We start from the raw sequence: 12,891 nt of genomic DNA on the forward strand, positions 1-12,891 counted from the left end.
TTTTAAAAACACAAAAGCCTCTCTTTCATGAAACATTGTGAAATTTGGATTGTTAGAAGAAAAATAGATCAGATTTGTTTTGCAATAGCATGCCATCAAAGCATGTGAAATTACTGCTGAAATGTTGAAAGTTAACCCCTTTTTCGTTTAATGTTAATATTTCTAGCTATCCTTTGTTACTGAATGGCTGTTTCTGTAAGTGTATTCCATTTTGCTATGTCATATTTTAAAAATTGTTCCTACACAGTTGAGTTTTTATGGAGTCATACCACTGAGAGTATGTGTGTTGGATACATGTCGACTCAAGATGGCAAAGCTAAGGTAAGTGTAAGTCCGCACTGGTAGCTTAAAACTATGTACCTTTTTAGTAAATGTCTTCTTTCTAATGTTAATTTTAATTTTATGGAGGCAGTCTCTCTTTTTTCAGTTATGTGTTTTACTGATGCCTATCCAAAATATGTTTTAACGCAGATGTGAGGAGAATGTTTTTTTTTCCAATTAATGCAGATCATGCGTTGCCTCACTTAAAATGTATGTGGGATTTCACAGAAATGTATATTTTGCAGTAGCTTTGAAGTGTAGAGCATCCCCTGAAGATTGTTTTCTATTACTAAATCACAAATTGTTCATTCACCTTTCATTCTTCAACATACTTCAAAGCAACAAATGGAAGACTTTTTGTGTTGAGTCTCTAAATATGCAGAGTGGTGTTCAAAAAGTCAGCATTAATTTATATTAGACTTTAACAGTTTTATTCTATGTGGGAAATGTGGCTCAGTAACAGAGGTGACACTTGGACATTAAAGGCATGGTACGTTGGCTGCTTGCTGAGCAGCTTCTCTTCCATTCTTTGACATCTGGTGTACATTGTTTCCATATTGCCCACAAATTCTGCAGCTGGTATTGTTGAAGGCCTGACAGACGCAGCTGCTCTTCTCACTTCAATTTTAAATTACGCTTTTGACCTTCCTTTACGAGACTAATCCCTCTTCACCACCCCCACTTTGAGTCTGGCCACAAATGTTTTTCAGCAAGTAACCACAAATACTAGGGATGGAGAAGGAGTGGGGTTGTAGTTGACAAGTTTGATCAAAAATAATCTGTCAGCAAAGCTGGCATGTTAGTATTTGCCATTTTAAATTAGGTTTAACAACCACTGCCTTATTGGGGTAAACATTATATGACATGTTGTTGAGAAGATTGTTTCTGGTTTTATTTTCACCCCATTTATTGGCTTGTTTTTGTTCTTGGCAAAATTCTGACCTGTTCCAAGTCATCCCTGCAGTTATTCCTAGGATATCTGCTTTCTCCAATTGACCCAAAAGTTAGAACTGCACAGCAGTTCAGTTTATAAATGCTGGAATACCTGTATTCAGGCCTTCTCCTCTAACTGGGAACTTATTTAATGAAGGAAATAGCCCACCACCATCTATCCTTGGGTCATCTTTTTTTGGCTGTACAGTTGAACAGCTATGATTTCATGCTGCCTTTTCAACCAGATTTTGTATATCCTTATTTTTTGCCTATTTTTGCTTCAACATGCAGTTTAAAATCTGATTCATTGATCTATGCTGAAAAAGTTTAGAGTCTCACACTAGACATTTTCATCTAATTGTGTTTGCACAACAGATGTTGCTGCTTGTCTTTATTTACTCACTTTGAAACAATTTTCTTTCCACTTACCAATTCAACATTACTTCATTTTTATTAACCTAGTATTTCTTTTCACGTATTCGATATTTTTAAAGGCCAGATTCATTAAAAAAAACACCAACTTCTCCACAGCTTCATGCTTTACTTAACCTAAAAAATATATAATAACTATATACTGCAATATTAATACAGAAATACCAATCTGAAAATACACAAGCTATGAAAATAGGAAAATTAAGTGATCCATTTCAATGAAAATCTTATTTTAAATCTTTGTCGACCACATAGGTTGTTTAGAAAAGCAGGAAATTTCACAGGGGTAATTTCCTTTTTAAGAACATTTTGGGTGGACCATGTGATTGTACAGTATAAGCTAGCCCTGAACAACAAAGACATCAGCCAGTTCCCCTGGAGGACCAGATACCTGTTTAAGAACTGATTAAACTTGCCCTGTGAGCATAGGCATCTGGAAATGGTAATCAAAGCTACAACTCCCAACCCTGTCAGAGCATCCTATGTAATTAAAAGATTTTTTTTTAAGTTTAAATTAAATTTAGTTTTATGGCTGTTGACATATGTAAACATGATTCAGTTTAAAAGTAAGCAATTAGTATAACCCCTCATGTACCCCATATTAATTGCAAACAGGATTCAAATTAATTTAAATTACAACTATTTGTCATAAATATCACCAAAAGGTCCTTTTCTAAATTGAGCCATGTTTAATCTAATCTACCTGAAACAGTGATCTTGACCAAGATCAATTTTGAAGCATCAGCAGTAAAACCATTATGAACTGCCAACCTGAATCCAGAGCCAAATTTTCTGTGGCTCTATAAAATGGTAATCTAAATTTTGGCCATCTCTACGTACCTGCTCCATTGTTTCTCTCTTAGTGAGGGAAATTCATAATCCGTGCACAGAAAAAGCAATTTTTGGGTTGTTCACTTTATTTGCAATGTTTTTGCCCTGGTAAAGAAGCTGTGGTGCAGTTAAATAAGAGGTAAAGCAGTGGGTGGGAAACTGGAAAGTGGTTGGAGCATGGGCAGCATTTTTTGTTTGTGGACTGCACGATTCTACCAAGAACAGATGAAACTTGTCCTGTCAGCATAGGTAAGTGGAACTGCCCAACCTTATAATTGAGGGATGTTTTCTTGGTTCATTGGTAGCAAATTTAGATGATTTCAGATTGCGGCACCAGGTTTTGGCATAAGAACGGTATTATTTGGCAGCTGCTGCGCTCTTGATGCTATTTTAATATTTTTAAGAAATCCAAGGTACTTGCATTTTCTTGCCAGGCCCAGCAGCAATGCAGGAATGGAAGTTTATATGACATCATGCAAGCATGCAGGCTGGTTTCCAAATAACAGGACTCCACTTTTGAATTTTGTTATAGACTTGGATCATTGCAAGACGTTTTCTTGGTGTTATGCAGTTTCAAGTGTGCTAGCAGCCCCTCCAGTATATTGCCTAAGTGACTGTTTTTCATGTGTGGGTCTAGACAATGAAAGATGATTTGTATCTGACTGCTACTTTGTAATTTTGTATTGTTGGGAATAGTGGATTAGATGTATTTCCTGGTATTCTGTAATGCTGCATGTTGTTACTCCAATATCCTGGATTGCTGTGTTTTGGTTGAGCCAGCTTGCTTAGTGATTGTCTCATAAGTAACCCTGTGTGTAGAGAGTCATGATGTTCATGGTGATTGGCACATCATATTACAAGATCATGATTTTCTATAGCCCATATCCTGGGATAACAGAGAGTCGGGATAAATGGTTCATTCTCGGGTTGGCAATCAGTAACTAGTGGAGTGCCGCAGGGATCAGTGCTGGGACCCCAACTATTTATAATCTATATTAACGACTTGGAAGAAGGGACTGAGTGTAATGTAGCCAAGTTTGCTAATGATAGAAAGATGGGAGGAAAAGCAATGTGTGAGGACACACAAAAATCTGCAAAAGGACATAAACAGGCTAAGTGAGTGGGCAAAAATTTGGCAGATGGAGTATAATGTTGGAAAGTGTGAGGTCATGTACTTTGGCAGAAAAACTCAAAGAGCAAGTTATTATTTAAATGGAGAAAGATTGCAAAGTGCTGCAGTACGGCGGGACCTGGGGATACTTGTGCATGAAACACAAAAGGATAGTATACAGGTACAGCAAGTGATCAGGAAGGCCAATGGGATCTTGGCCTTTATTGCAAAGGGGATGGAATATAAAAGCAGGGAAGTCTTTCTACAGCTTTCCAGAGTATTGGTGAGGCCACACCTGGAATACTGTGTGCAATTTTGGTTTCCATATTTACGAAAGGATATACTTGCTTTGGAGGCAGTTCAGAGAAGGTTCACTAGGTTGATTCCGGGGATGAGGGGGTTGACTTATGAGGAAAGGTTGAGTAGGTTGGACCTCTACTCATTGGAATTCAGAAGAATGAGAGGTGATCTTATCGAAACGTATAAGATTATGAGGGAGCTTGACAAGGTGGATGCAGAGAGGATGTTTCCAATGATGGGGGAGACTAGAACTAGAGGGCATGATCTTAGAATAAGTGGCCGCCCATTTAAAACTGAGATGAGGGGAAATTTCTTCTCTGAGGGTTGTAAATCTGTGGAATTCGATGCCTCGGAGAGCTGTGGAAGCTGGGACATTGAATAAATTTAAGACAGAAATAGACAGTTTCTTAAACGATTAAGGGATTATGGGGAGCGGGGGAGGGAAGTGGAGCTGAGTCCATGATCAGATCAGCCATAATTTATTGAATGGCGGAGCAGGCTTGAGGGGCTGTATGGCCTACTCCTGCTCATATTTCTTATGTTCTTATGTTTTTATATTATAATGCTCGTATCAGTTTTTCCTTTCCTAGGTATGCCAGTTCACAGATATCAATTGACATTTCATGATTTATCGGGCTGGATTTTCGCCGATTTTGCGACCGGGTTTTCGCTGTGATTTGACCCTCGCGCTGAAAACCCGCTTGGCAGGATCCTCGGGCACCTCTTTGCGGCGGCACTTCCACATACCGCCGGGGAGAGGTGCGCCGACGTGCAACACTGCAGATTGCATTTGCGTCACACTTTCGGCACTCTCCCAACCCTTACGCCACTTCCAGAATACCGACAGGGTCAAACCTGTCAGTGCAGCCCTGCCAGCAGCGATAAGAATGAAGACCTGCAAAAAGATAAGTTAAAGTTTTTATTTTTAAATTATTTTTCAGCGATTTAGTAGGTGAGGGCTTTTTGAATGTTTTGTGAATGATTTTTGCAATTTTTTTTTTGTTGTTTTTCCTCCTCCCAAGGCCTCGGACTAAAGTTGCCGAAACTCGCGGTTTGCACCACGAATCCTCGTGCAATGCCGACTTTACCGATGTAAAGGCCAAAAGTTAGGCCTAAAAATGGTAGCGCAGCGAAAACGGTAATTTTGGCATAAAACTGCTGTTTTCGCCGAAAATGTAGTGTTTATGGTTTGGGGATCTGATCTGAATTGAGTTTGCACATTCAACATATTGGAGAGATTCACAATACAAGTTGTTGGACCACTTCAGACTAGCTGTAACTATTCGTGCAGCAATGGTTGACATAATCATGTAACAATAGATTACATCAATTCTGCCTTGTGTATCATCCTCTGTGCACACCAGAACTTGCTCACAACGTTTTAAAAGAGTGTGATACTACACATTCTGGTCGGTTCTCCTAAATGTTAGAAACTTACTACATCAGATGAGCTTACTGTAGTTTATTTATATATCTGTCAGTACATTTTTTCCAACAGTCATTGTTAGAATCCATAGATTTATGAAACAGCCTTTTGTTTTATATTGTTTCACTTTATTTTTTGCTCGGAAGTAATCTTGGAAATTATTAATGTTTTTGGATACAGTGTGTGATGTACATTGCAATATACAATGAATTGCAGCAATTCATATACAAATATTAGTGGCTTGTGGATGACCCTAGTGGTTTGTGCTGGTCTTTGGTAGTTTGTTTTTCCACGCGAGGGGCTGGGGGGAAGTGGGTTGTGTTTATTCCTAAATTAAATATAGTTGTAAAAAATCTAATAAGTAGTCAGAATAAAGATGTTTGAAACCAATATAACTAACTTCTGTTACATGTTTAAAACAGGTTATTAAAAGAATATGATCTGTTTAAAGCAGAATTTTGTCCCTCCTGTCATTTAAAACTACTTTACGTATGTGCAAATATTTTATTTTGCAGTGAGTTGCTCAAGGTCTCCATTGTGTATTGTCACTAAGTAATGAACTAATGATTTTTAAAAAGCTTTCATCTGCTTACCCTAGTGCCTCTTTATGTTGGTTTTTGGAAGTTTTTTTTTGCCAACATCTGTTATCTTGATCAGTGGTGATGAAAGCGGCTTTTTTGTGGCTTATGGAAATGACTGGAGATGATATTGCCAGTATCAAAATATAATAGACTTAAACCTGGTGCAGGAACAAAGCAAAAACTGCTGACCTGATCTCTACAGATGCAGATTCTGCTTTCGATGTGTTCTTCCAATTTTTGCCCATCTGTTCTTTTGCTAGTTAAACACTATTGGAATTTCAGTAAAATAAAAACACTTTGAACAGTAGTGTGTTGCACAAGTTATTTTTTTCTCAGTACATTTTTAGCACTATACAGTAACCTAATTTACATACTACATTTATTTTACAATTCATGTATAATATTTAAGTACATGCTTGAGAAGAGTTCTGCACCTTCCAGTAATATTCATTAGTTGAATGAAATAAATTCACTGGAAATGTGGACTATTTCATTAGTGCTTTCCTTTTTACACTTTTGCTCCTTCACTGTGCTTTAAAAGAACTATGGGGAAGAAATTCACTATTGCCCTGTTTGGGGAGCTAATTTTTTAAAAGTTTGAAACGTTAGCGCCAGGTGCTAACAATTTCAAACTTTAAAAAGTTCGCCTTTTGCGCTCTAAGAAGGAAGTGGAGCGGTAAATCAAGCACTCCACTTCCATCAGTGAAGGAGCAAAAGTGCAAAAAGTGGAGTGATAATGGCAGCAGGCAGGGCAGAAACTCCAGCACACAGGGCCATGCAGCGCTGCCACGTTCAATAGCTCCCTCGCTCCTGTCATGTATGTAACCTTCATGTAACTGTAACCTTCATAACAACACTGCATACTGTATACACCTAAGAAATGCACACCTTGACCACAGGGGGTGAACTTATGGGAGACACTCCTCACCTGGTCATCCAGGTATATAAAGGGAGGTCCCACGCAGAGTCATCACATCTTGGTCCTGTGAATAAAGGTGCCGGTCACAGAGTGACCTTGTCTGCAGAATGTGCCTCGTGTGAATTTATAGTAGTGTGTAAGGACATTACACCTCCATTAAAGGGAAGGGCTATCGCTGCAGGCAACCACCAAGGAAGTCCGTGCGATCAGCCCGGCACTTGAACGGAGTGCCGGGCTGAATGATCGCTGGCAGGACCCCGCAAAAAAAAACAGCAACAAGAAAGGTAAGGTTTTTTTTTACTTACCTTGGCCACCTCGCCTTTAATCATCATCCCCGTGGCGGCCGGCCGCCCGATGCACACCTCCTGCAGCTGTCGATGCTTTCGCCCGGCGCTGCTGCAGGGGACGGAAGTCAATTTCGGGTCTGGGGCAATGCACACGGCGATGCTGTCACGATCTCTGGGCACAGGAGATCGGGGAGCAACGCCGTAATATTGCCGCAAAACTCCTGCCGAATACGGCGTGAGTCGATGTCAGCGGCGCGCCCAGTCGTAAAGTCATTTGCGCCTCGTTAGTGCTAAAAGGAGGCGCAAAGGCACCCGATTTCTCCCCCCTAGTTTTCTGTGTCTTGTGCCAAAGAATAACCCTCAGGCCTGGGTATGGTCATCAGTTTCCATCTGAGTTTGTTTCCCTCTTTCTCCCCTGTCCTCCATTTTTAAAAATTCCCATCCCCCTTGCAAGCACTATTTTCTGATCCTTCAGCAGGTTGTTTTGGTTCTTTTTCTTTCTTCTCCCTCCACTTTAAAAACTTCTCAAACCCCATTTTTCAGAGCAGGCTTTCAGTTAACTCTTGCACCTTGGCTTAATGTTTATTCTGTTCGCCCTTTTATCAATTTTACTTGTTTTCCTTCTTCCCTCAGAACATGTCCCATGGTGACTTTACAATATCAAAGGTTAGATATAAATTCAAGTTTTGTGTATTTTGTTTCCTCTCCTCCCCCTATCATGGATAAATGGCAGATCTGTCCGGGCTTTCAGTTCACTCCTTGTTGTTTATTCTTCTGATCAATTGTCATATTTATTAGATTTTAAAATAATAGAAACCCTCTGGTTTCCTGGACTGGATGTTTTGTTCTGTGTGCACACGTGGGCATTTTGAAGTAATAAATCAGGTCAGGCATCTGCTTACGGTTATGTCATTAATCCTTATTTAGTTATGCTTCTTCAGCTGTAATGTCTACAGTTCTCAGCTTGTCACCATTTTTGTTATGTTGAGTTTGTTTATCATAATAAAGTTGGAGAGAAATCCTTGCCATTAAAGCAGAATTTCTTGTAGTACAATGAGAATGCCCTATTTGACTTCTATTAGTTCACTGATGAAATAGTATCATCACTGTTGACGACAATCAGTATTGTGAAATCCCTAAATGTATAATACAGAATATTCATTTGGAATTTTTATTATTCCCTTTGTGTGCTGCCAATGCAAATGTTCTTTCAAATATAAATCAGTATTTATTGCACTTCTGTTTGCAATCCGTTGACCAAATGCAATAGTGAACTCCAAGTTCACCATGCTAGTGATATGTTTTGGCATTTGACATTACCTCGAGCCAGATCTAGTACTAGCTTGGTCAACTACTCCTTTCCATACATCGACACATATGCTAGTCATTTCCTATTGCTTAAATATAATGCTGTTATTTGTCCTGTATGTTTGTTTTAGTACTCCAAAGTAACCCACCCCCCTGCCTTTGTTATATTTTTTGTAATGTGTGCAACAGTTTAAAGCAATTGTTTTACAATAGTTTTTTTTTGATCTTCAAACCCTGGCATTTCAGTTTTCCTTTGAACTGATTAAAACCTTTCCATTGCAATAAGCTGATCAGGCTTACTGTAATTAATCCAATGCTGGAATTGCTGGCAGACAAAATTGAAGATTGTTAATCTTTGTGACTAGGCAATTAATGTATCTTTTGAAAAGTGTGCTGAGGAATTGCAAATATCCTCACACAAATGCTAAATGCCTCAGAATTCTAGGAAAGATTTTTAATAGGCTCCTATAGAAAATCCCAGTGATAAGGGGTTATGAATATACATAAAGAGGGGTGGGATTAGAGCATCTGGTCTATCAAGCTCAGCCTATCCACAGAGTACAGGCACATGTAACCATTTACCCACACCTTACACAGTTTTCTGGGAGAGGCAAAAAAAAAAGAAGCCATCTGTGGAAAACTCTTGCCAGTTCCTCTCTGACCCTCAAAGACAAACAAAACGCCATAAGGCTGCAGTAACTCTTAAATCTTTTTATTTCCAGCTACCCTGCAACATAACTACTTTTAGCAGGAAATGTGCTCTCTCAAAAACTTGTCTAGCTTCCTTTTGAAGGACTGTAGGGAATCCATACTCGCTACATGCTTTCGTAAACAGTTCCAAGAGGCAGTGATTCTGAAAAGAAATACAGTACTGTACTTCCAAGCATCTAATCTAACTCCTTGCCTGTGTATTTTATATGCAAGCCTCCTAATCCTCCCATCTCAAATAACCTATCCAACGGGACAGTATCTAATCCTTTTTTAATTTTATCATCAACTAACATCACTTAAACAGATTAACCGGTTATTATCACCTTGCTGTTTGTGGGATCTTGCTGTGTGCAAATCTTCAAAAAAAAAGTACTTAATTCGCTGTAGAGCTTTGAGACATCCTGAGGTGTTGAAAGGCACGATTGAAGTGCAAGTTCTTCTTTCTTTACCAGTATAACAATAGCTTAACACTGGAGAAAAACAACATCCAAAACTTCAGAATATAATATCCATTTGAATAATATACACAGATCCTATGAGTTAGCCCTGTACTGTAGCATCAAAGGATCTGAATGGAAGGTTTGCAGATTTAGTTTGCATTGAACATCATGTTGCGACCCATTCAGTACTAAGTGTAATAATTTTTCTGTCTTGGCCCCAATGATAACTGAGTCCCCCCCGCCATGGGGTGAGAAAGGAGGAGGAGGAAAGATTCAATAGTTTGTCAACATTGCTGCCAGCAAAATGTATATTCACCCAACCAATTTATGTCGTCATAGTCTTTAATAACTCGAATGTGTTCCTCAGCACTTCTCACTTCTTTTCTTCCAGCCAAACAGTAGAGAGATGCTGGAATTCTGGGGAAATGCGTACTGGTTATAATAGAGTTAATTGCAAGTGCAAATATTGCAGTTTATTTTTTAGATTATGAGTCAGTAATTGAGGCAGCACTTGATTCCACTGCATGCCAAACAACCTATTGTACAGCTGTGTTTTTCTGGAATCTTAAAGTGGTCAATATGTTTATTCACAGACTCACATTTCAAGGCTTCCACCAGGAGCTGTGGCAGGGCAGTCGTTGGCAATCGAAGGTGGTGTTTGCAGGCTTCGAAGCCCTATAAACTGAACATGCTTGACTTTTGTAAAATGGCACCGTGCACAGCCTCAGATGGACTACCCAGCTATAGTGTATTTTGTATATTTTAATTATGTAAAGGATATTGAGAGTTTTATCTTTTTTGGTACAATAATAAGAATTGCACTTTGTACTTTATCCTGGTTATGCTAGTAAGTGCTGCTTTGTTCTGAGCATATCATCTCTCTGCTTAAAATGAAGATGATTGTAGTTGACTTCCCTGGAGTGTTCATCCTGTTTGTTGTGAAATAATTATCTTATTTGTGACTATACAGTCTCCCAAAAATACTTAATGTGAAAGAACCCTTCTTCGCAGTTGACGAGTTTTACTCAATGTATTGCATTCCATATTTTCCATCAAGAGATTCAGGACCATGCTATATCTATATGCTCTATCTGACCTAAATTTAGTAGCTATTAGGTGTTTATGACTTCAATATTATTGGGTTCACTTCATAAGGTTATGTAGTTAATACCACATGTACCGCCTTTAGAGCTGCTAGTCAATTTGAGGTTTGATCAGGTATATTCATTTAACATTTACAGAGGAAACTATAATAGATGTGATTGTGTGCGCATCAGTATGTTGTAATGTGTTAAACTTGGCATTAAATGATCTAAATGTGAAACTTAACCTTGTGCTATTAGTACTATCATGCAGGACATGATCCTGAATTCATCGGCAATTTTGGCTGAAAATATGGTGACGTGTAATGTAGGTGAAAATGATATGCTTAAGACATAAATAGTAAAATTACACATTTAACAGAACTCGGTGCAATGGGTGTAGATCCTAAATGTTTTTATTTTTATTTTAAATTGTATACAATTAACAGTCATTAGGTATACACTGAAGTCAAATTGACTGCATCATGATATCCTGTAAAATAGTGCTTCTTTCACATTTTTCTTCAACAAACGCGAGTGTGTGCAGATGCTTGATTCTGCTGCTTTAGCCCATTTAGGTAGCTTTGTTTGAACAGGAGCACCTGATGTGCTGGATCTGTCTACAACAATAATTTGTATTTATACAGCGCCTTTAACGTAGTAAAACTTTCCAAAGTGCTTCACAGGAGCGTTATTAAACAATATTTGACACTCAGCCACATAAGGAGATATTAGGACAGGTGACCAAAGCTTGGTCAAAGAGATAGGTTTTAAGGAGCATCTCAAACGAGGCGAGAGAAGCAGAGTGGTTTAGGGAGGGAATTCCAGGGCTTAAGACCTTGGCAGCTGAAGGCATGGTCGCCAATGGTGGAGCAATTAAAATGATCTTGTCTGCGATGCCAGTTTATTTTCCGGCATCCATTGCGTTTGTGGCAAGAGATATTACTGTGTTCTACAGTGGAGCTTCTTTGCAACAAATTGTGATAATGAATCTCCTATTTATAATCAACGTTTTCTGTAGTTCTGCAATACTTTACTGTAGTTGGTAGGAGAGCTTAGCAGCTCAGCCAATGAATTCCTCATGAATTTGGAATGTTGACGTTTGACTCTGTCTGATGTATTAAACCCAAGGTAGTCTTTTTTTAAATTTGTGGATCCAGGACAATCGTGGCGGTGAATAAGTTAGAGTATAATAGTTGAAAATAGATTATACATTTTTAGGAACTAAATTGCGATATCTTTGTAATGTGAAACGTTTCTCAAATTATTACTATTATATGGCAATGTTCCTGTTTTTCCCATTCTCTCCCATACAGATTTTTTAAAAGGTATTGTCAAAAGTTTGTCACTACATCTGGTGACTCCTTATACCATGAATTTCAGGATTCTGAGTTAAAAGGTGTGCCTCAAAACTGCATTTGAAGCAATATCAAACTTTTATAAAAACAGATTGATGGCAGTTTGAAGTCTGTTTTGAAGTGCCAGTCTATTATTGCATTTTAAATGTGTTATAGAAAACTACAAAGGACTAAAGGTCTTTAATACCTCCCAGACTAAAGGTCTTTAATACCTCCCTGACTAAAGGAATTCAATACCTCCCTAACCATTAGTAAAACCAATGAGTGGTCCTTTTTCATTTGTTAATGAAATGGTTCAAAGTGTTGAACTTTGATTTACAGCCACGGAAACCCAAATTGTGGTGATGGGAGGAGAATAAGAAATTTGATTTTCAGTGACCATGGGCTAATGTTATAGTTTGTAAATTTAGATATTTTACCGTTGAGCTTAGATGTGATATTTTAAATTGAGTATGCAGGAAAAGTAAATAGTTTTGTATATGTAACTCTATCTTGAGCAAGGTTTGATCTTATGAGAATTGATGTTGCACTGTATTAATTCCACTATATATTATATGTAAACTGCCAGGGCTAAATGAAGAGCTTGCAAAGGTGCTTTTAATTGATAATTACAAAATATTATGCTAATGTTTTGTATTCTATCCTTTAATAAAAATTTTCGCGAAAAAAGATTTCTCTCATTTTCAAAATGTAACCAATTGTGTGTATATATGTTTGTAAATTTAACAATACAGGAAAGATTTGAGTGTGCACAAAGACTTGTAGTCAAAGGGAAGTTGTTGTCTGTTAAGAAATTACAATAAAAGGCTAGTTTAAATGCCCTCGCTTCTACTTTTTGAGCAGTGCCAGTA

General features: G+C 38.2%; 1 protein-coding gene across 6 annotated transcripts in view; it reads left to right on the plus strand.

Annotated features, from left to right (window-relative positions):
• The window catches only part of tasp1 (taspase, threonine aspartase, 1), a 174,854-nt gene extending 162,012 nt beyond the window's left edge, over nucleotides 1-12,842 (plus strand). For 3 of the 6 annotated variants that reach the window (XM_070889834.1, XM_070889836.1, XM_070889840.1), the window contains one exon: nucleotides 10,194-12,842. In XM_070889834.1, the coding sequence (XP_070745935.1) occupies nucleotides 10,194-10,366 (173 nt within the window). In that variant the 3' untranslated portion in view covers nucleotides 10,367-12,842. Of the gene's footprint in view, nucleotides 1-247; nucleotides 322-7,774; nucleotides 7,808-10,193 lie in introns of all 6 variants that reach the window. The other 3 variants (XM_070889833.1, XM_070889837.1, XM_070889835.1) reach the window with 2 other exon arrangements.
• The last annotated feature ends 49 nt before the right edge of the window (nucleotides 12,843-12,891 follow it).

This window comes from Pristiophorus japonicus, chromosome 9 (assembly GCF_044704955.1).
Source record: "Pristiophorus japonicus isolate sPriJap1 chromosome 9, sPriJap1.hap1, whole genome shotgun sequence".
Lineage (NCBI taxonomy): Eukaryota > Metazoa > Chordata > Chondrichthyes > Pristiophoridae > Pristiophorus > Pristiophorus japonicus.